Source organism: Aphelocoma coerulescens, chromosome 2 (assembly GCF_041296385.1).
Source record: "Aphelocoma coerulescens isolate FSJ_1873_10779 chromosome 2, UR_Acoe_1.0, whole genome shotgun sequence".
Classification (NCBI taxonomy): domain Eukaryota; kingdom Metazoa; phylum Chordata; class Aves; order Passeriformes; family Corvidae; genus Aphelocoma; species Aphelocoma coerulescens.
In genome coordinates this window covers 125,198,927-125,223,730 of record NC_091015.1, presented here as the reverse complement: position 1 = coordinate 125,223,730, position 24,804 = coordinate 125,198,927, and the positions used below count along the sequence as shown (strand labels likewise).

The window sequence follows — 24,804 nt, the reverse complement described above, 5'->3', positions numbered from 1 at the left end:
CTTTTCTCTAATTCAGTGATGAAGTGCTTTTACACAACATTACTGATAACCCACATCAGAATTTCAGATGTAGGCATTCCTGAATTCAAAAATGTTTGGCTAGGATGCTCCTAGTCTGCAATTTTATTTCATTTTTCACTAGAAGAGTTTTTTTGGAAATAGGAGTTTATGCATGTACGTGTCTATCTTTCTGCTGGCACACTAAAGATCCCATCCTGCTAGCCCTAATTCCATGTTTGCAAGTGCTCTGTTACATTCTCAATTAGCACGGAGAAAACACAAGAGATACCCCTCATCTCAGTAGTTAAAAGTACTCCCTGCCTAAAAATTAAATCATAACTCATTGGCTTTTGAAACAAAAGGGCAAGACCTAAATTAAATTTATGTCTCAAACTTGTGGGAATCATCTCCAGCTATTTTTCTGGCCGTTCTGGAATTTCTTTGTCTTTGGTTCATATGCTTTGATTCACACTTTGTTTCTTGTGGAGCTGATGGACAATTGCAAATTATTCTCTGCTAGAATTCAGTGCTGGCTTTACTAAGGATACAGTCGCCAGGAAAAAATAAATAAATCAGCAACAAAAAATTCCTTTAACTACTAAGGGAGCTAGCAACATTTTGAAAGAACATCGTAGCATCATTCAGAAACAAATAAAACATAATTTCAGGCATAGTATGGATGGCAGATGTATTTACCTAAGAGTTCCACCCTTTTACTACTTATTGGACCATAAAAGCCAAATTTGCCTGAGGGTCTTCTATGTAAGTCAATGAAAATCCCCCACACACTTGCATGAAAAGAGCAAAACTGTATTTTTATATAGCCATCATCTGTTCCATTCTATCCCCCAACACACAACTGACTGGGAGCTTCTTGCTATGTTCCTAAGGACAGCATTTAGCTATAAATTGAGCCTCAACTAACTTCCTGCAAGCTCCTCTCTAGGGTGCAGTATTATCTCTGGTTAGATAGCAATTTATTCAGGAATAATTAGCTTTCTAGACTGAATGGCATTGAAACTGGAGATGCAGTTCGTTTTACCCACTCACAAGCATTTTAGACATGGTGATAACTCTGCCTGTACAACACTTGAAGATAATCCTGGCAGTGGGGTTACCCCTAAACAAGATGAATGCTCTTCACATAAATATTATGCTGATTTTATGTTGAATTCATTGCTAAGTAAAAAGATTACCTGCAGCCTTCGATAGAGCACTTGGGCCCAGAAGCTACACCGCTTGTTACAACCATCCATCTGAAAATAGCACAAAAACCAGGAATGAGAAAACTGTGATACCAGAAATCCAGTGGTAAAAAGTATTTGTTATCTGATTTGTAAAGCAGATTACCCGAAGAATTTCCTTTAGACCATGAACAGCTGGTGGCTGGTACAAATTAGAAATCTGTTCTTCCTCATCCACTTCCACATGTATTTCACCAGACTGAACAGTAAGAATGTAACAGAAGCTGGGAGGAGGAAGATTAGTTGTCATCTATTAAAAAATAAGAAAAAGAAATGTGACCATAAAAAAGGCACTTTAATTTGGCTGGTCAAGTTTTACAGTAATAGGCAAAATGAACAAAAGAATTTACATTTTAAGATGGATAGGGAAATAAAATTATATGGTTAACAACAAGGACTCTGATGTAGAAGATGAGTTAATAAGCCAACATTCACAAGTTATAAGTGAAATTAGCTTGTGTGCATCATTCTTTCCATAATCTGACATTGATCCTCATCACAAAAACAACTCATAACTTGGCACACTTGACAAACACAGTGACTATTTCAAGGTGCTTTTTGCTGTTTTGCGTACTTTTATTACGTGGTAGGAGTGTGTCCATTAGTCATTTTTTTTTAACATCCATAGCTTTTCTGAGATTTGGGGACTTTTGCATGTGGGTGGGTTTTTGTGATAGTAAACAGCTGCCGAACTTTTAAAGCTGCCAAATTAAATCCAGGACAGCACAAGGAGATAATGAAGAACAGGAGTGCAAGAGCTGCAAGAACTGCTCTCTTTGTGGTATGCCAGATTTTTCTTCTCCCCTTAAAAAGTACCATGACGTAACAGCTTTATCAATCACCACTTAGAGCGGTCCCAAGCTGGAAAGACTTCTCAGAAAAGAAAAGACAATGCTAGAAGATAATATTTTTGCAAATATGGTAAAATATTCTTTTAGCAATGTTTGTTGTTAATAAAACATTTAATTTAATAGAAGAAATATGAATTTATTAAAGACAGTTGCCCACCCATTAAAAAGAATCTGCTTAAAGAAAAATAAGAGCAAAGGAAGCTGATACCCAAACTCTGTTTGCCTCTGACATCATTAAAGAAGGTATTTGAATGTACATAAGGCTCAAAAGAAATCAGTTCCACAGATCTCTTCCCAACAACATTATCATCATGCTGGCAATATTATTTATGTATAAAACCGCTTCCATAAAACTGTGCATAAAACTATACTGTTTGTATCAAGAAAAGTGTATCTCAGTTGAAAGAACTCCACCCAGCCAAAAACATGGAGCATCAGAATGCACGTTGTGATTCTTTGTGGAATTAATTACCATTTCAAACCCATGACAGAAGTGTAAATTACATGACTATGGAACGTTTCCTCCATTTTTAGATTGCTAATAAAAAAGAAAAAAAGAAGACATAAAAGGAGTCATAATAACACCAAACATTTAAGAGCTTTGCCTCAGCCATAGATATTCCCATTCTGTTGCCCACATTATTTTAATGCACAAACCCATCCATTCCTCCGAGACTTCCAAAATATTTAGATAAAAGGGAGAGTCAAAAAGAGCACAGCTATTTCACTGAGTTTCAGTCTTGATTTTATTTATAACTGAGGTCTGAGCTTTTTGTTCCTCAATATACACCCCTGGACAATGCAAAGAACACCTTACATTTTAGACAAAAGGTCCTTGGACTTTAGAAATAACTAGTAATATCCACCTTCAATATTCCCTGGTTTTGAGACTTGTTTATTTCCAGCTTTCTCTTTTTTTTTTTTTTTCATATTGACTCCTTTGGTCTAAAACAAATTTTAATACCACCCACTTCTTCCCAAAGAACAGCCTATACAAGAACATCAAGAAAGCCCAAGCTTGGCTACCCAGAAGCTTCTCAAATGATCTCGTATTACCAAAATGACTTGACATGACAGAACTCCTTTCCAAAGGTAAAAGCTAATTGAAGTAAGATTACAGATGTGATTTTAGCTTGCAAATATATGGTAACATACTTTAAATCCATTTCTATACTTTCCCACCTCCTAAAATCACAGAAACATTCATTAACGTTTAGGAATTACTTTTGTGTTCATCCTTCTAACCTCTCATGAAACAAGTATCAGTCAAAGTCATCCTAACTAGTAAGAGACCTGATTCCAGCAGTCACTCTGTCTTCACAGAAGATAATCTTTTCTGAAGATTTCAAACCTAAGGCTGAAAAGTGCTTTTAAAGAATGAGTTAATATCTTTGTATATAGATTTCCTTGTATCTAGATTTCTCATCAGGCTCCATGATACCTAGTACCTCTTTACTCCTGCAAGGCGAAGAGAGGAAGAATTTGTCAGGGCGTCTTATCATTCTAGTCCTAGAGGACTAATAAGGGGCTAATTGCATCATTTTGGAAAGATGATGCTGAGCCAGAGGGCTGCTGGTTAGCCTGGGAGGTTGTCAGAATCAGTAAAACAAAACTTGGTAGGTAAAAAGGAGAGTGTTGATTCCCAAAGTAAACATGATTATACCACCACCAAAAATACTAATTGTGAGTGAAAAAATTCATATCTATAATAACAAAACTTACCATTTCAGGGTCTTGACTTTGTCCAGGAACTTTTAGAGGCACTACTGGAGGCCACAGACTGTCTATCAGACTAAACAGTCCTAGTGCCCTTCAAAGAGACCAATAAAATCAGGTTTAAAATGTTTTCCAGTGTTACGCATCATATTAAAAAGATTCATTAAGAAATCTAAATCTAAACCATTGCATGATTATGAAAGCAATTTAAAATCATATTTGTTTTGTGGAAGCTGGTTTTGATTTGGTCTAGTTGAATCCCCATAGTTTCTGCTGCAGGGTGGAGAGGGAGGGAAGGGATGTATCATATCCAGCAACAAGCAAGACATGTTTAATCCTTTGCTACAAACAGCTTGCTGCATGATAGAATTCAGGGAAACTGGGGTAAATGGTAGGGAAGGACACAGATATCAGTACAACTTCTTTTAAAAAATAGCTTTTAGCTATTTAACTATTAAAAAGTTTTGCTTCTAACATTTTAATTTCTATTTTTTTTTGGGGGGGGGGGGGGGGCGGTGGTGTGTGTGTGTGTGTGTTTGGTGGGTTTTCTGTTACTGTTGACAGCTGATTGTAACTGCTTTCCAGAAAGTCAGCAATTATCAGATACAGAGCAACAACAGGCAAGATTTTGCTATGCTAAATACATGTGCAGAGAACTATCTCCTTCCTACATTGCTGATCACTTACTTATGATTTGTATTTACTCATTTTGCAAGTTTCACACTTTTGATTTAAAAAACAAACATAAAATTAACAGCCCAGCACATTAAGGTAATATGTTGACCAGTCTTTAGCAAACCAAGCTGTACTTTGCAGCAGTTCAGTGGCTGCCTTGTGGGTGAAGCATCTTTGCTGGACAGGCAGGAGTAGCTCAGGGAGGGGAAATAGCTACAGATAATCAGCTTGAAGAGGCATGCATTTTTGAGTTAAAGCTCTGAGTTATCTTGTCCCAGTTCTCTGTTCTGTGCAGCTGAAGCACAGAAATCTGGATTTTAACCCCACACTGCCTCCAAGAACAAGTTGTCCGTTCCTCCAATTAAGAAAACCACTATTTCTGAAACAACGCTAAAAAATGAAGTCAAAAACTTGTTAAAAGTAATATTAGCTTCTAAACCCAGCTGTTTAGAAGGAAACCACATACCCTGTTTACAGGGCTGAAGCACATTGCAATATGCTGCTTCTCTTCAAGGGGTCATGGAAACTTTCCTTTTAAAGTTCTGCTTTTAGCTCACTTCTGCTTAAGCTTATTTATTTCTGCATTTCCTTAGTCCTTCTCTGGATCCTTAGACTTTGGGTGTCTACAGGGAGCTTCTCAGCATGTTTTTTCCCTGCCTGTGATTCAGTGTTAACAGTGATGCCTTTGGACCAGCACTGCAAGAAATTTTACGGCCGTAAATCTCAGAGGAGATCTTGGGGAATAAAACTTGAGGCTCACAATTCAGGTAACAAGCTGGCAGACTAAAAAGATGATGCTGCTACCTGTAGTTGTGTTCTCCACATGAATGAACAGACTAGAGACACAAATATGCTGCTCATTTACAGAAATGGACTTTCTGGCTTACATGGCATCATCCCCAAGTCCGTAAAAGGAAAGAGACTGGGGTAGTTTTGGTGTTTGGAGGGTTTTTTTTGTTTAGTTTGGGTTTATTGTTTGGTTGATTTTGGTTTTTAACACTGATGACATTACAACACACAAAGCAATATTTCTTAGGTAATAAAGATACTTCACAGCAAATCAATCACTTCTTGCTTGATTGGGGCAAGATTTTCTGTTTTGTATTGTACAGAATGATATCTGACACAAGGAAGGCCAATCCCCAGAGGAACTAACTGGTCTTGCTAACTGGGAGATGAAAAAGGAGAGCTACAAAATGAGAGCAAAGCCTCCTGTACAGCTGAGGCAGTTACATAAGTGGCCTTCCTCACACGACCACAGCACAAGGTCGGAGCGTGGATATGAATGTACCACAAACTGTGCATGTGTGTGCACAGAGATTGCACATGTATCAACCTAGAGCAACTAAGCCATGCTGCTTGTTGCAAGTTCACATCTTCACATAGACCTTACACTGACCCCCCATATGCATTTTAAAGTATTCACAAAGGACATGAAGTTGTCCTTTCTTCTTTAGCTCACTTCTAACTTGTTACCCCATGTCAGCATATCTAAGACATATGGAACATTTTCTTCTGTTCTGTGCGTCCTTTTGGAGAAGGCCATCTACTGCTTGAACTAGGAGCACTTAATTAATTAATCTAATTAATTAATTACTAAATGACAGAATTTGTTCACCAGCAGGCAAAGGATCAGTGCTGTGTGGGGTAGGTCTCCTGAACATCTTGGCCCCATCATTTCTTTGACACCAGTCAGGCCAAGGGAAGGGACAAACCAAATGATTAGCAAGTTCCAAATCACATCCTGCTGTGATCCTTGTCTATGAGCTGGGATGTTCTCTCCTGGAGCTCTCACTCCATCAGTCAGTGTCCCTGGTGGGGAGTTCCCCTCTTGCTCTACCCACTTACACACCTCCAGGAAAGTTAACTCTCTCTTTACACTTATGGGCTTCAACTTAACAGAAGGGAGAATGAAGTGGGGGCACTGACAGTGGAGAAATGACAAGGACATTGTGTCCTCCTCTGTAGGAAATCATTATCCTCACAGAAAGAATAAAATTAATTCCCTTCACTGGCCAAGTAACACTCAAACTCCAGTTCAATCTCATTTGAACAATGGGTGCAGTTTATTCAATATGTGTAGCCTTCTTCAGCTATGGAGTCAGGACAAGAGATGAACAGCTGGCTCTGTGCTACAATGAAGGGACATAGTTAGCACCCATGTGCATACAGAGACTCTCTGGATACAGTAGACAAAATAAAAATGTTAAAATTTTGCTCTGTGAGTGTAATTACTAGTTACTTAAAAAATAAATAATTTTGATCACAGAAGAACAGATTTCTAAGAAAGGAAAAGCAGAATAAGAAGAGAGAAGAAACAGGCTCAAGGTTCAAAAAGAAAAATGAACATATAAAATATTTTGAATAACTTTCTTTTTTCTTTTACTTCAGGGACTAGGGCTCTGTTGTAGTACCAAAAATCATCTGTCAGATTCTAAATGACAGACTCAGCTCTCTACTTTCCATGCCAGATTTAACTCTGTGTTTGGTAAAAGAAATTTTGTCCCATCCCAAACACGTATATTTCCACTGCTTAACACCAACACAGTAAGACTACCAGTAACTCCAGTGGAGTGTTACAGTAAGGATTTCCACAGAAATATGGACTTATGACAGGTAGGTATGCCTCTCTTCTGTAAACCCACATCTTCAAGCTTTGCTTATGTAAAATGAGATTTTTATATATGTGTGTGTGTATATACATATAATATGTAAAGTAATTTTTTCGTGTCCTTAATTATTTTTTATTATCCAATGTTCTCAAAGGACATCTCTCTCAACTTAAACTTTCTTTGCTAAACTTCAGTACATCTTTTCACTGTATCCATAAATGCAAACTGCCTGCTGTGTACCCAGACAGCAGGCAGAGAATTTTAAAGCTATAATACTGTTAAACAAGCTAAAAACATGACTGATAAACCAGTACTTACACTATCAGAACATCTCTGATCCTGTGGAAATTCCATTTATTTCATACTACAGGCTGTGTTTCAAAAGCCAGACAACTTCAAGCTCTGATTTTTCAAAACTGCATTTCACTGATTCTGACCTGACAACTTATTTCATAACTTAATAAGATGATCTTGTTTATTTCTCTCACAAGCATGAAGTTTCAGCTACAGTTCTGCTCCAAGAACTTTGCGTGTGCCATGCCTGGTCCAGCTTTTAACACACGGCTTATTAGTCTGAGGGATTTTTCAACTTTAATAATCACAACAGGCTCAGAGGAAAACTACTAGAGGGAGAAAATACCAGCAATGTCAGAGAAAAGAAGGCACATAAACAGGGAAAAAAGGAACACTATGTAAGGCTTACAGCAAGGAACAGAAAGATGCTAGGATTCTCTTCCAACATCTTCCACAGCTTTGCTCTGAGGACTCAGGACTTGGCACTTCTCTGCTTCCTCCTCTCCTACTTCTTAAACTTTTTGTCTAAACTGAAACAGTTTTCCTTGGCAGTGTCAGTCTCAATTATTAAAAACTCAAAAATAAAGCAATTCCTAGCCCCCTGTGCAAAACTAAGGAATTCCTTAATAATCACCTAGATTGCATAAGCTTCAACTTTCAAGGGACAAGCAATCCAAACACAAGGCTGATACTGTAGGCTCTCTCTCTCCCTCCAACTGACCTACTAAGATCTTGTAGTGCACAAACTATGCAACACCACATTTTCTTAGACTTGAGTAATAAAAGCAACAAAATCACAAAGTAAAAATCAGAGCCTACTAAACCAGCATCTTTGCCAAAATACAAACAGGGAGGAAGGGCTGCTGACCTTTTCACCCCACAAGTTTTGTTTAGATATATGGAATTATTTTGTTGAATGATTTACATACTTTAATGACTCAATTTTCTACAGTACATTAGAAATTACACATACTACATTAAACCACTGAAATTATAATAAAAAAGTACTTTTGGTTCAATATGGATATGCCTATGTTATTCTCCAGTGCTGCCTACTAAATAGATTAATGATAGAAGCACTAAGATACAAGCAGCAGTCCATGTTTATTAAAGAATAGAAAATTCAGAAAGTAACAGAGTTCATTTCTGATACAAAAGCAGCCATAGAAATTAATTTTTAAATAATGCAAATATTCAAAACTTCAATGTGATTACTGAAATTATGCTTTAAATGAAACTCAACTTTTAACCACAGCAATTACTGAAGTAGTTCAAGACCTCGAAACCCAGAGATGTGGGGTGGATCTTTTAGATGGCAGTCTTTTTGGAGGAGGGAAAACCAAAGGAAGGAAGTTATGACCTCCTTGCTCTGCGGGGAGTTCTTACTATTACATTTCCTGTCTAAGTCTAGCAGTTGAAACACGTACTCATGCAGCAGTTAGCAGAGGTCCTCTCTTCTGAGGACACAGCAAAATGAAGAGAAAGTATACAGAGAAGGATAAAGGGGAAAAAAGGAGAGAAATTGAGCTCAGAGAAGTATGTGACTCAAATAAAAAGGGAAAAAAATAGAAAAGAATGAAAACCCTCAAGCACAGTAGTGACCACTACAAACATACAGGGAGATTTCACATTTCAGTGCCTAACATCTGAAAGTTTAAAGTGACAAACAACAGAAGCCAACTTTATTTGAAAATGCAGAAATTCCTCAGAAAAACATAACACTGGTTGATGAACTCAATATTCAGAGTCTGTTTACTGTAGAGGAAAATGCAACAGATAATACAGACTGCCATGAATTAAATGTTGGCTCAAAAGCCAAAGCTTAGGAGTTGATGTATCCTTCAAAGTGTTTTAGCCTATCCAACACAAGTGTGGATTTTAGCACTCTCCATGCAGCAGTTGCCTCTTCTTTTGAAGCTTATTAACCATTTTTTTTCAATTTAGGGACAAAATTTGCACTGACACCCTGTGCTCTTCTTTCCCCCTCCATTTTTAAATTGCTGTCATCTTTCTGTTCTGCTGCAGAGAAACTCCTCATATTTCTAACATATAAGAAAGCATAAAGAGAAGAAGCAGGTACATCTGCTATACTCAGCAATAAAGCAACTCAATGATTGGAAAATCAGGTGAAAAGACACAAATTGTCAAAATCCAAACTGTTGTTCTGTGTGGAACTCCAGGTAGGGCTGAAAAAATAAAACCAGTATTTTTTGTTGATAAAGACAGGTATCTCACTACAAAGATTTTCTCAGCTCATTGAAATTGATTTCTGGTAGGAAGCAGGAACCATGACAATTTACAGGTTATTTGCTCCTGAGGCATTTTAGTGAGTGCTCAGTCCCTGCATCTAATTGCATTCATTTAGTTCCTGGTTATACCTGACATACCTGAAACATGCCTGGGACCTATTAAAACAGGAGGATTGCATGTGCTGCATATGGATTCTTAACCAGCATTCCTGCCTCTAGCAGCACACCCCCAAAATCTCACTTCCTCTTCCTCAAGGGGCTGAATTTAAGACTGACACATGAGGCAGTGGGAGGGTGAGGGTGAGAACATGAGCCTCTAAGGAGCCAACACCACCAGCAGCCTTTCAATTAATATTTTTCAGTCTTCTCCCTTTAAACCACTGCACCTTTTTTCTTCTTTTTTGCTGATACTAAGCATGCAGTCCAGGGAATAGTTGTAGGAAAGGCTAAGAGACAAGTATGAATGAGAGGATGAAGAGAAAAGCTGTCAGGAAACAGATACTGAAGCACACAAGTTCAGTCAGTTGCCACAGTACTGCTTCCTACTTTATCCAACAGCCTCACGAACAGAGTAGAACTGCTGGAAATCAGGCACTGAACAAGCCATGGCAACTCTGCCATGACTCAGCCTGGTCCTTCTGTCTTACAGGATTGCCAGAAACTGGACTGCAAAGGGAAACACAACTTCCTTTACTGGACTGCAAAGGGAAGGACTTCTTGCAGGGGTGGTTTAGGGGAGTATGCTTTATGTGGGGTATGGGCGTGGCTCTGAAATCCACCTAAATCAGTAGAAGGCCTTCAAACAACCTATACAAGACCCTACTACTTGTCAAAGCATATTGAAAACCAATATTCAACATTAAAAGTGTTTCTCTCAATGTAAGGTTACTATAATTCCAACTTTTCACAGAGCTGATCTTTGTCAAGACAGGACGTGGTTGTGTAAGTTCTTATCCCGCTTTTCTCTTGGAACACAAGTGTTTTCTTATCAGAGGAGAAATGTGTTTAGTTTCTTTAGCACCCTTAACAGTACAGGTCTGTTCCAAAGATCAAGCAACGTGTCCAGCCAGGTTTTCCCCTGCGTGTAGAATACCCCTTATTACAGGCTTATAGGTTTTTAGCCCTTGAAATGAAACTTCAGCTTACAACAGTGATTTTAAAATTGCATTTACAGGAGTGATGTCAAATAGCACTTTAAATTAAATATTTGATGGTGAGGATGGATGATGGCCTGGAAAATTTTCTGAACAATAACAGTGGTCCATCGATGCAAAATGCTTGAGAACCTCTTGTATCTATTAGCAAATCTCCTCTGTCTCACAGAGGGACTGAGGAAGCACTCTGATTACAATCCATGTGACTGTGGGACAACTTGAACATACGGGATCCTATTAGCCATTCCTGGCTCTCTCCAGATCATGTGCTTCAAAGGCACATACAAAAAAAAGTCATTACTTTTCCCTCGTATTTCCTACATTTTCTTCTCTTTTATCCACTTAAAAGCCACTGTCAGACTCCAGGAAACAAACAGTTTAAAAGCCATCTCCTTCCAAAAAGTAATTGGTGTTCTCAAAAAAAAACCAAACAAAAAGGCAGCAGTCTTTCTTGCTGGGCAGACCACATAGTTCTTACTCACTCATGTGCTGCAAGCCAAGGTTGGGCACTCACAGGCATATCCCATCATGTGTTCAGATACACCACTGGCTCTGGAAATCCATTTGTCCAGTGGCAATGAGTTCTACAGCTTAATTACACTCTCTGTGAGTAAGTACTGCCTCATATTCATTTCAGCTATGGCTTTACTGTGGTTTCCATCACACCTAGAATGTGTCCCAAACACTTAGAAGTAATAAAAAGTTATAAAGCAGAACTTAGGCTAAAACAATTAAGAAAAAAATAAATCCCTGAACAATTCCCCCACCCACCCATCTTGTACAATGAAATCACGTTTTAACCACTGCACTGTCCCTGAAGCTACACTATACCCATTTTCTTTTAATGTTCCCTAGCAGGGTTACCACCAGCACAGCTCCAGCTGAGCCACCAGCATTTTCAGCAGTGTGTCTTCTAACCATCCTCAGAATAGCCAGAAGTAAGTAACTGCTGCTTTGAAACAGAATTTACATTAGAAAAAGTCTGTCTTTAGTTAGGCAGAGTACTGGAAGCACCAGCAGCCAGTTGTAAAACTTCATTTGTATCCAGAATTCCAAAGCCATTATTTAATTTGTTTGGAAAAAATGTAACTTGAAAATAAAAAGCCAACAAAATAATTAAATAAGAAGACGTGTTTGTTATTAAAGATCCATAAAAATGCAAGTAGGCTTGAAATCCAAAGGCTCTGAAAATTAACACTGCAAGTACATAAAAAGAAAAGCATACTGAATAGGGCTGGCTGGAAAACAACAATTCCATTTTGCTAAACATTTCAAGGCTTTGAAATTTGTTTTTGTTCCAATATGAAACAAAAATGAGACTTTCTCAAAGTTTTCATGAAATGAGAATGAGAGAAAGAATATTCACTCCCTCTGGACCTGAAAAAAATCTTCCCAACAAAGCTGTCTCCAAAATAGATAATGTTTCCATGAAACATTCTGGTTTTGATGAAACAGCATTTTTCAACAGGAAAAAAAGTGTCAGCAGAAATACCACAGCCATTCTAATAGCAAAGCTTATCTAGATCGGATGCTTGTACGAATAAATTATGTTGAGAACTGAACCAATCTAATTATATTTCTATAGGTCCCCATGAGAACATTGTATCACTTTCCTTAGAACGATAACTCTGTACGATAATCGACGTATTTAAGTTTTTTCCTTGACTAAAGATATTTTATTTGAGGAACATAAGAGGAATCACAGAATAAGCAAAATCTGAGATGTACCATAAGTCACTTTGTTGCTTACCTGGGGGAATTTTCCTATAAAGCTGTTGACATTCTTATTCCAAAATGAGAATGGCTTTGAGATTTGCAAGATTTTTTTTTTAAAGAAACTTAAACTGTGGTTCTAAAACCATATAGACTTAACAGAATTAAGCTCTCCTATACTAAAGGGAAGTTTGTGCTTGAAACTTCAAGCCGTACTGGGCAGCAGTGTAGAAAAACTTAGTGCAGTAAAAAGTTCTGCAATGAAAGGGAGGTGAACTAATGTTTTAACTAATGAAGAAGAAAACACATTTTATGAAATATTGCGCACGGTAATTCCTTACTCTGCTAAGTACATATTTGTGCATTAGCTTATTTATGCTCATTTTGGAGAATGGTTGGCTCAAGCACAGCTGGATGGCCCAAAAGTGGCAATGAGGACATTTGATTGAACAAAGCCAGGTTCAGTTGTCCCAAAGAATGTTGGTCACACATATAAATAAAAAGGCAGATCACCTTTGCCTGCCACAGCAAGCAATACATTCTCCCATTAATTGTTCTCACCTTCCTCTTGTAGTTCTCTGCAAAATTTTCATTCCAGCTAAGCAGCAGGATTTTCCTTCCCATCTCCTGCAGTACTGCTCAATGTCATCTGTGGAACTCAGGGACTGCAGCCACACTTCACTGAACATGCCATAGGCATCCTGGACAAGGAGGCATAACCTGCAAAACATTCCTCCATTACTCACTGGCATCTGCTCGTACCAAACCAGTGAGCAAGGTTCTGAGAACGATATTACAAACTTCAGGACAGGGCTTATCCTCTGCAGTATCTGCAGAATTCCTATCAAGTAACGTATCAATAAACAAACCCAACATCATTAAAGGTTTTCTCACGTATGTTTTCAGGACATAACAGGGCCAAGAAGTAGAGAAGCATGACTGAAACAAAGAGTACAGGGCTTGCACTGGGGATTAGATTAATTAACTGCTAGGCACTGTGGTTTGTGTACTTAAAAAGGAAGAAAGCTGAGTTTTTGCCTTACTTGAGGTGAATTCTACAGTGAAGAAAGAACAACAACAGAAACATAAATATGTGTGTGTTTATAAATATAAAAATTCTGCTTAGAAGTAAGCAAAGCAACATATTTCACAGGTAATAATCACCGAGACTGGCAAAGCAAGCATTACATTTTCTGAATTTTTTTTTTAAAAAGAGTCCTCAGGATGCAAAAAAGAGTGAAACATCATTTTTTTCTTTGAAGAAGAAAAACCCCAAACAAAACAACACAAAACTGAAGATTGGTATATTCAGAATTGGGTATGAAGCCCAGAGGAACTATTTTAAGAAGGTAATTAAAGAACCTGCTAAACAAACAAATTGATTAAAATCTATGGAAGTAGGGGCTGTAGGGCTGGGAAGTATTGCTTAACCAACTTGATGGCATTCTGAGAAGATAGTACTGTCATAACAGATAAGGCAAAATCAGTGGATGTCATACATTTAGATAGTCAAAAACGCATTTCACAAGATTCTGCACCTGAGATGAGCAGCCACGATAGCATGAGTCATGCAGGGCTGGAGGAAGGAGGCCCCTGTCTACAAGATTGGTTTTAATTGCCTCAGAAAGAGACAGTTAAGCATGGAAACTTTTCAAAGGGAAACAAAAATTACCTTTGAGGGTAGCACACACATCTTTGTTTCCAAATAAAACTCAGGGGTGCACTAGGCAGCAGAATTCAGTTCATTTCAAAGGTACATGCCAAAACTACCCTCCCCAGAGCAGCACCATTGTTCCTAGCAAGTCAACTCCAACTGCTTTTGGAGCACATCCTATAATGTACATGCACCCTGAAAGCATTCAACTGCAGTCACTACATCTTTATAAAATACATTTTAAATTAAATGAACTCCTACACTGAAGAAATTAATGTATTTTCTTCACATGGAAAAATAGGCACATGGAAGAGCACTAATCACACTTTCCTTGTTCATTATGAACTGTCTAACTTTGGCTTAGACCCTCAAGATGGCTGCATTTGATGTAAGATACAGCCCCAAAGGCTTTCTGACAGCAGCAATTGTGCAAGGACCAGCTAAGAGTGCTCATTTTTCAGATTCTGGTGCTGGTTTTTAAGAGCAGCAAGGGATAGGACTCAATATTTCCCCCATACCTCTAGCTATAAAAGTCCCATACAAACTGAATCATCATCAGAAAAAAACCCCAAAATAAATCAGAAAAGCTATGTTTGCCTGCTGCTTTCCATGTTAGGACTTTACCATTAAGAACCCCCTTGAGTTTCAACTGATTTGACTGACACTCCCTGTGATATTGTTATGTTTGGAAAACCAGAGCTCATATTCTCTGGACATTTCTGAAAACCAGATTGAGGGGAACCGGAGCAACAAAGCAAACAGTTTTGCCTCTGTTAACAAAATGTCGACTGTTAATTGTGAAAAATTAGGCCTCTGTATCTTGGAGCAAGAAGGGCCAACTGAATTTGTGTCTCACATCAGATCAGTTCAGCAGTCTCTTAACTGATCACTGGAATTTCTCATATCTCTAGTGAGACATAACTGAACACAAGTAAGTCTCAGACTAGCTGGCACCAGGGTTATATTAAGTCCTCTGGGACATGTCAATTGCTCAAATAAAACTAGCTTGGTTGGTGCTGAAGACATCAGTCACTAAAAGAGTATTTTCCAAGTCCTTTTAAGTCAAGCTAAGAGATGGTTTCTGTCAGACATGGGAATCTCAACTCCCGGCATCCCTGGCCACAGATTTCCATTCCTTTGTGGTGGCACATAAATGGCTAGGACAGGAAACTAATCTGACCAAAAAATACTGTAGCCAAATCATCATCAGCAGCAGCATCATCTGAGTTCCTTGAAAATTAACTCTGTAGAAGTAAACTCCTACTTGCATGGAGTACTGGTCTAGGCAAGGATGCATTTTCCTTGAAGCTCCCACTCCAGCTGCTCAGTGTACGCAGCACATACAGGCATCTCAGGTCATATGATGGGAGAATGGTCATCTTATGACCATGCTCAATGCAGAGAAGGACTGTGTAATTTGAGACTTCCATCATTAATGTTCCCATTCACACTGGGAATACGTTCATGATGATTGGCATCACGAAGGACCACAGAGCAGCAGAACCTATTGCATCAGATTCCAAGTACCTTTGCTCTGCCAGGTTCATACACTAGAGCAGACAGACACTATATTTACTGCACTTGTTCTAACTGTCCAAAAGGTAGTCACAGTTTCTCTACAACATGTATTTAAAATGAAATGTATGTATTGCCTCCCTTGGAAGTCAGAATTTCATTAATAACCTCCAGATGCCTGATTTCAGACTAAGAGAGAAATATCCCAGATCAACACCATGAAGACAAGTTCACAAACACATTATCCCTGCTTTACCACGCCCTTAAAATAGTATAAATGGATGATGACAAAACCTTGAAATGCTATAAGTGTTTCAGGGACAACTTATTTTCCCACTTAATGACTATCATGACATCAGCTGTATCCCACAACAGACTCAGCAACACACTTGGAGAACTACCCTCCTGTTCTTTGGAACTGGTTCTGTTCTTATGGATTTTGTACATGCTGTCAGCATCACTGACAGTTGTTCAGCTGCATTCAGAGCCTATTGATTCACGACCTTAACGTCTTTACCAGCACTCTTTTCCCCTTGATTTCACTTTATTCCAAGAGCAGTGCATTTGGATTATTTTCCCATGTTGCAGTGTTGCTCTCACATTACAGCAGATGTTCTCACAAATTAATTTTTAGCAGGCAGTCTAACTGTGATTAAAGCCAACAGCTTGTCCCATTACTTTTTTCCCCCTTTGAACCTCACTACCACGATGAAAACCCACATCAAAATTATGAGACAAGCTGCAAAGCCAAAATGAGTATCTGCCCCCCAGGAATTCAGCATTTGCGTTTTACGCACATCTATAGATTTTCTATTCTATAGAAAATACTTTTTTTTCATAAAATGTGGATTTGTATAGGTTAATCAGGTTAAACATACCTTTACCAATGCCTTGTCAGCATGCATAGTACTGAACTGTTAAAAAAAGACAGGCAACATCTCCAATTTAATCAGTGGTGCTTGTGCAAGGAGGAAATAAGGGCCATCTTTATTTTTGGGACAACAGGATGTAACCCTATGTAAGACCTCAACTTAAAAGACAGGGTTGGAAGCTGAAATCTCTCAAGTAAAACAGCAGAGAATTCACTCCTGGAGAGAGGGGTAGCAGGAAAGCCAGTAGAGGAGCAAATGTAGGACATGTGGACTAAGGAAAACGTGAAGTATGATGCATTGGTAATAACAAAGGGGGCGAAGATAGGGAATGATAAGAAGTGAGGCAGAGTTTGGCTTTTTTTTTTTTTTTATGTAATGACACAGTAAGTCTCATGCAAAAGCTTGGGAAGATTTTGTTAATTTGCTAATAGCCAGAAGCAAGGTTGGGGGCTGGAGGAAGATGAGACTGATTACTCTGCTTTATTTCTATGACAGTGCTGATCTTTAGGACAAAATGCCTCCCAGTAGAAATCTGGAGAGGATTACGGGATTAATGCCATGCCCTTCTCCCAGTTAGTCACTCTTCATGGGTAAAGGGTAAGCCCTTCTTTTACTAATATGTTTTTATGCATGAAAAAACATCTCTCTCCATATTGCTGCCTTTTATCAAGCAGCTGACTTTCTGGAGAGGTAAGGGCAATGAAAACCTTCTCCATTTTTGGTCACCTCCAGCCTCCTCAGCAGCTAGCAGCAAAGAATAAGAAAAGGAAGATCTGCCTGCAGAGATGAGAGCACAGGGAGGCCAGAACAGACTGATTACACAGACACTGCCTTTACTGAGTCTTGTGAAAACAAACAGCAGAAATTTGTCATGAGCAGATCTTAACCAACAAGTAATTGTTTTAGCCTTGGGTCGGAGGACAACTGTGTGGCCCAGGGCAGCTCTTCTCCATGCACAGCTAAGCTGTGCAGTACAGCATGAGAAGGACAGCCAGGCAAACACCGCCACCTTTGCAGCACCCTGCACAGACCTCATTAGTTGCTCTTTCTTTGGAAGGGAGAAAAACGAGGGAATGGGAAAATGCCTGAAAACTAATTGACTTGTATTAGCTCTGATATTTGCTCATTCTTTATCTTAACCATCCATGAGACAGCTGCTGCTGCTTTGTTTGTCAGGAGGACTTCTTATCTCTGTGAGGTGCGGTCCTAGCAGAGGCATAAAGCACACGTACATAAACACACACAAACAAAACCCCCTCTCCTTTCATCACCAGAGGCACAACACTACCTACACAATCCAATCCAGCAACTTGTCTGGTCAAGTCTCAAGGTGGAGCTGATTAACTCCTGCTAATATGGCTCAGATTCAAATTGTAACCTGCAGGACACCACCCTACTCGGGTTTAATTTATCCCTATCTTATGAACTCCTTGCATTCACTATACCCATATAGTAACTGAAAAATCCAAGGTCAGGGCACAGGGACAACTGTCCATCTTCCCCCTTGCAACACTAGCAGGATTTCTTTATTAAAAGCACCATATTCACCAGGTCATACATTTCTTCATGCTCCCTTTTGAAAAGAAGGCACCCACTGTAGCCTTCTTTGGGGAGACACAAGATTGAGAGTTTTCTGCTTAAAATCCATACCATTTGCTGTCAATAAATAGTGAGTGAGGCTCTACAGAACACAGCTATGGATTGAATGCTACGAATACAAATTAATGATGATGGTAACTACCTCCTTCTCTGCACAGGTTGCAGAGGCACGCAGGTACACAGGAAAACACAAGCACCGCTGTTTCCAGTTTATAAGGGGAATGTCAAGCTGGAAGAAGAATCCTGGTCCAAGTACATTCATTTCTAGCACCCAGCCTGGTGCTCTGGTTTGAAGCACTGAGATGAACAAAATAGCGATAATTTGCTTTGAAAACTGGAGGTTTAAAATTACTGAAAAGTACAGTTTGCGATCATGTATGTTTTTATTTGGCAACCATGGAAGGGCCCAGAAGGAAAGAAAGAAGGCAGTTCTGGAGTGCTGGACCTGGCAGAAGTATTAGTGGAAACTGCTCATGTGATAGGAGTATCACCAGGGAAATGACCTAGTCTTATCTCAGCATCTCAAATAGAAAATATGTAGCAGAGGCCTCTCTGGTCTCAGGAAAGGAAACTTATTTTTGCAGATGCCTCCTTACAGAGGATTTCTGTAACATACTTGCAAGAAACTCACTACAGTAACTACACCAAGTCACTCATTTTGGATTTTCCCTGCTTTTCCTTACAATTTTTATACGTATCTTAAAAAATGGAGTGAGAGTGGTTATAAAATAACTGTTGCTTATTTTTATTCACTTCCTTGAATCATCACGTAGTTCAATACAAACTGGAAAATCAAATACCACTTCCACAAGGTCTTTCATGATTCCCTGCCTGCTGATTGCTTTTTCCATTTCTTCATTCATGTTAATCCTTCCACCTACTATTTTCTGCCTGTGGCCTGAAGAAGCAGCACTTCTGTGGGAAACAGCTTTTGTGCGTAGGAAGAGACCTGCATGAGCCAAGCATGTCAGCAGAGCAACCTTTTAAATGCACAATGCGGGCGTAGAGAACAGGGCTGCACAGCACTGCAACCATTCCCACTCAAAACATGGAGCACCACCTGCCTGGTGGGAGCTCCATACAACTTGTCAGGAATTGGTGTAGTATGAAAGCCAGCTTTTTGTACTTCCCACAGCAACCACGGCTTCACATGTGACAATTATTTCTGCAAAAACCATTTCTTATATGAAGTTTTCATGTGACACCAAATGAACTTTTTAAACTCCCCAGCTGATGCTGTCTCCAAGTGCACTTTTGAATGAAACTGCTGATGTGTGTTTTATTTGTACATGGAATTTCTCTAAAAGTAAACAAAACATTCAAAACCATAAAAAGACATTCTTGACATCCACTCAAACACGATATGGAGCCTAAGCTGCAATTTCAAACAGTTACAGAGTTGCATTAGAAAAATATTTTCAGTATCGTGGATAGCTTCACTTATGTCAGATTCAAAAATGAATACTGAAGTTGTTCTATACTCATAGCTTAAATCCAAAGTAACTATGCCATGTAAGTCAATTTTTATAGTGATAGCTGGTTTGGAAGACACAGAGAGTTAACGAAAAATAACTTCTTAAGTATTGCCTAAAAGTTTGTATAAAGGCTAGGCCACAACAGAGCAGTAAGGCCTTCCTCCCTCCAGATCCCCTGTGTATCTCAATGCTGCATGGGACATAATTTATGGTCCTTCTGCTAAGACCCATTCCATAAAACCAGTTTTGAGTGGTAACAAAAAAGCAAGCACATCAGATCACCCCAGCCTGTTTCACTCACTGTGCAGTTAATTGTAGTTGGTAAGAAAAATAATGATGCACACACTCCTCAGGTTCCTCAGTGTGCCATTACTTCAGCATGGAATCCCATCACAATCCCTTGGTTATTTCAGTATACAAATCAGAGAAAATATTATCTTCCTGCATGTCATGATTTACTAATCCAGAGAAAAAATGTGTATTTAAAAAATTTACAGGCTCAGTTGAAAACTGCAAGTCTTTCTTATGGATGATGTCCAATAGAAAAATTATGTTCCAAATATAACATGTAATTACCACCCAGTCATTTCACGTACTTATCTGTGAATCTGAGGAGGGGTTCTTTGTTTATTTTTTTAATCTCAAGACTTTGTAATTATTGTTTTGGCATCCAAGAATTCCAACAGTTAGTGGGGTGCTGCCAAAAAGATCTTTTCTTGCAAGGTGCTCAGCACCCTCCTTTCCAAGAAAATCAGTGTTCAGTTGCTGGTTCTGGCAGTGTTTCACATCATCCTCACTGCGCTCCATTTCCTCCACGCCTCAGTTCCTTATACGTAAAAATCAGAATAAAAGTCCTGTCTTCAAAGGGTGATCTGAAAGCAATAGCTGAATAACACGATTGTATCTGGGAGGGCTGGTCCACAAAGCCGATTATGTGTGCTAGATCCCATTTGAGTTAGGGGAGGAGGCTATTTATATGTATGTGTATATCCAGAGAGAAAGGGCTTCCTTGCAGTATCGACTCATTTTTTTCACATTACAGGACTTAGAGAACTCTCAACTTGCCCTGCAAAACCCACAGTGAGCTCTTTACAGCAGCTGGAATGAAGCAAGAGCACTGTAGCAGCTGGACTGGGGTCCCTTATCTTTCAAGACTGTATTTTTTGTGGATTCACCAGATTTACTTCTGAACCACAGAGAACCATGACTGGGATCCTGGAAAATTTTATTTTAAAAACAAAAAATCAACATGCAGTGAGTATTAAAAAAAACCCCTGCCCATTTCAGCAGGCACAGATCATCCTAAATCGCATTCTTGGTAGTATAGCCCTGCTCATGCACTTCCTATGGCATGTGAAAGGTAAATGAAATGTAGCAACCCTGCAGGATTTCTTACACAGCTGTGGCTGTATTCAAAAAGACACTCTGCTGTGTCAGTGCCACATCATCCCACTGAACTAGCAGAAAAGTATAACATTCATCAAAAATCAAGGGCAGAGCAAAGAGCCAAGAAGAAAAGCAGAAGTGCAATCCTGCCGGGGCTGCTTCCCCAGCAGAAAGGCAATTTTCCACTTTCTCGCAGGGCCCGCTGGTTGTGTTTTTCACTCATGCTGTTTTCCTTCACTCCGTGTTAGTGGCTGCCTGTCCTAGGTGTGTTTCTAAATGAGGGAGAGGGAGCGTGTTTGTGTGTGCACGCCGTGTGTTTACAAGAGTTATGGTAGCAGTTCTCAGCAGTCCACTGAGAGTTCTAGGAAACAGCCCCTGTTATTTTATTCTCGGTCAATGTCAGCTCATGTCAGGCAGTAAAGATCACACAGGACAGCCCTCTCCATCTCGCAGTCCTGGCCGGAGGCCTCAATGGGAGAGGGAAAGGGATCGAGCTGTGAGTGGGCGGAGAGCCTTCCCAGCACTCTACCAACCACTGCAGGAGGAATTATGATAAACACCACTCTGGAAACCAGATACAACAGTACATTGTGTTCTTCTTCAGAAAAACAACCCTACTTCAGCTCACTTAAAGTAAACAGTTAATCCTGTTTATCTTTTTTCTTTTTCTTTCTTGATGAGTTGTTAACAGAACAATCTCTTCTGCAAAGCAAATAAGAGATCTTTCCCTTAAATTCATAAGATTTTTTCTTTCCTCAAGAAAAAAAAAGGCAGTTTGATATGTAAACTTTCTACTATCAGCAAACAGTGTGGAATAACAATCTTTCTTGGCTTAAACTGACTTAACAAAGTGATGCCAAAACTGAATGAAACCTTTCCCTCACTTACATATTTTAACTTGGAAAACTGAAGTCCCAAACAGAACATTCTATTCATCCCTTTTAACTACTCAGTTTCTGAAAAGAACAAGCAAAACTGGTAAAATTTTAAAAATCAGGATATTTGTTGTCCTTGCCCCTGGAGCACAGGGTGCCTGAGGAGTAGAGATCAGCTACTGAGCAGGGGGGTGGCTGGTCTCAGGTTTTCTCTCAGAGGTGAAAAGAAAGGAGTCAGACTAATTGACTGCAACTAAGGTAACAAACTGTTATCCTCCTTTTCAAAATACATGCTTACTGTGCAAATTCATGGTGTCCCTGACTTTCAATAATAAGGGTGATTAATCAGAAAAGCAGATGGAATTTATTATGTTGTTTTGCTGGAGTCACCACAGTCTACCTATTAACTACTTATTGGGGACTCCAACAGAGTCCACTGAAAGCTACAAGCTTTCCCAAAGGGAATTCTAATTTTTAGCACTCAGGAGTTTAAATAGTTCTGAAAGTCAACAACGAAAGTGTGCTTAACATTGCTGGTCGGTAAAGTTTGTTGATTTAGCTATTTATAATCAAAAAATACATTATATGAAAAACTGTAAGAGGAGAAGAAAAATATTTCCCTGTTTTATTTCTACTCATTTTCAAGCTCTGAGATCCTGGGTTTTCTGTGCAACTGATGCCATGAAGTGCAAAAACGTAAATTAATGCGAATGAAAGTCTGATTTTCATATTTTTTAAAAAATACTTTACATGCAAAATTTTTGTATTTTTCCTGTTTGTTTTTTTTCCCCCCTTGAGATCTTAGTTTAGTTTCCATTTATTTTTAAAACTTTTGTAGCAGTTGCTGAATTTACACTGCTCTGGTGAGCTCTAATGTGACAGAGCAGGACAAAGGAGAGCTATTTCCCATGACAGAAGGGAGGCTCGAGAGGCAGCTATCAGTGGCTGCGGCCAGAACCCCAGAGGAGCAGCCTCAGGACTATTCCCCCAATCCACTGCTTAGCCCACCATGGCCTCCAGCCAAGACTGGAAGAGCCTGTATGCCTCCAGGGAAGACTGGAAGAGCCAGTATTGGTAGGACAGGACTGCTGCTGAACACTTCATCTTGCTCCAGGTGCACCCTGTCATTTAACCCCCACCCTCCCAGTGCTGCACCTGCAGAAGAAAAGCATGGTTGCCCCCTCAAGATTGTGGGTTTGGCCTGCCAAATTTGTCCCCAAATTGATGTACAGCCCACAGCCCTCTCTATGAAGGATCCAACTTGCACCAAGGTGCTGCAGCTCTGAGCAGGGTGGGTACTGGCTGCAGGACTGCAGGGAAGAAGCAACAGACCTTGGTAAAACCTCTCTCTTGGGAAGCCAGAGAAGAATGTGGTGGTCCACTTGCTGGGAGACTCTTGAGCATAGGAGAAGAAAGCAATAAACCTAAATCATTCAGTATGCAGTTGTAATCCACATACAAAAAAGACCCTCTTGTTTGAGCCCGTGGCGGCTGGCCACCATCACACCCTCCTTCAGGAGGGAATGGATCAGCCGAGAAGAATGCGGATGAGAGGTGAATCAACTGGAGATCATTAGGAGATGATGCAACAGCAGGAAGAAAATGTGGAAGGTGAAGGAGACAAAGATGAGGAGGAAACGTTCTCTGGTATCACCTCTTTTCCACTTCCTTTCTTACACCTCACTGCTCTCCATATCTCTTTTAGTTAGAGATTAGAGGGGGAAATGCCAGTCTGTGGCAACACCACTATTATCCCATGGATGATCTACAAGCATTACTGAAGGAGCACTTTCCCCAGATACAGTGGGATTTTTAATATAAGAAATTATGGACACAACAAGCCCTGCTGAAAGAGAGGTGCAGACAGCAGCAGTTTTTCCAACTTGAAAATGAAAAATAAAGTTTATTTGCCATTTTAAGCTTTTTTTTTGAGCTTTGCAAAATGAGAAATCCCATTTTCAGTCATAGGTCAAGTAAGGCTTTATAAATTACTTTTAAATAAGCAGTAGGTTTGGGCCATTATCAAATTAACACCTTTCCTTTGATTTCAATGAGCTGTATTTCATGCTGTATAGTAGGCAGAGAAAATACCTGGGCAGCATCAGTTACATTCCTTCATCTTGGTTTCATTCAATCATTCATGCAAATTCCATGCTTCACTTTTAAACCATCTAAACAGAACACCAATCAGGGATCAAACACTGAAGCAATTTTATTAACACCACATTTAAATTTTCTTATAATTTCAAGGAATCATTTTTGGCAGGATCAGAGCTTGGAATACAGCACACAGTACACAAAAAAAAAATATCTTAAATTTGCCATATTATCTCCTTTTTGTTTGTCTGTTTGGGGTTTTTTTTTCTTTGTTTTTTGGTAGCATTTAATTGGGTAATCTTAAAACAGGCACAGAGAACTTCTCACTTCTTTCAGCACTTTGGTTATCTTCAGATGTGTAAGATTTCAAATATTATGTGGGCTAGCAGGAAGTGCTCCAAAATAAAAAGTCTCTGCTAGAGCATCTTAATCTCAATCACCCTGTACAGATGACAGTCTATATTTTATATCTCATGCATGTGGAATACTATTTAATTGTAATGACATAATCAGTAATTACACTGGATTTGATATAATACCCTGATCAAATACTGAGAAACTTCGTGCATGGTATATTTGATTCCATTTTCCTTTCCCAATACAAAAAAAATGGTCCTGCAAATAAGAACCTGTTCAAATATCAGTACAGCATAGTTTGTTCTCATCATTTATATTCCAAAGTAAAGAAGAAAACAGGACCAAATCTAATCAAAACTACAGGAAGAGTTTAGAGACACAAAAGATAATAACGTAAATTAGAACTGGATTAGGGCTTAGTAAACCTATCTATTCATGCCAAAAGAGGTGATTTAATATTCTGTGG

The 24,804-nt window shown here is 39.2% G+C and overlaps 1 protein-coding gene across 4 annotated transcripts in view; it reads right to left on the bottom strand.

Moving 5' to 3' along the window:
• SPIDR (scaffold protein involved in DNA repair) overlaps positions 1–24,804 on the bottom strand; it is a 196,521-nt gene that overhangs the window by 14,203 nt on the left and 157,514 nt on the right. For 3 of the 4 annotated variants that reach the window (XR_011148374.1, XM_069004711.1, XM_069004710.1), the window contains exons 11-14: positions 13,070–13,228; positions 3,818–3,905; positions 1,351–1,494; positions 1,197–1,256 (exon numbers count right to left, since the gene is read on the bottom strand). Coding sequence is in view for 3 of the 4 variants with exons in the window: in XM_069004711.1 (XP_068860812.1) it covers positions 1,197–1,256; positions 1,351–1,494; positions 3,818–3,905; positions 13,070–13,228 (451 nt within the window). In the remaining variant the exon portion in view is untranslated. The remainder of the gene's footprint in view (positions 1–1,196; positions 1,257–1,350; positions 1,495–3,817; positions 3,906–13,069; positions 13,229–24,804) is intronic. The other variant, XM_069004712.1, reaches the window with a different exon arrangement.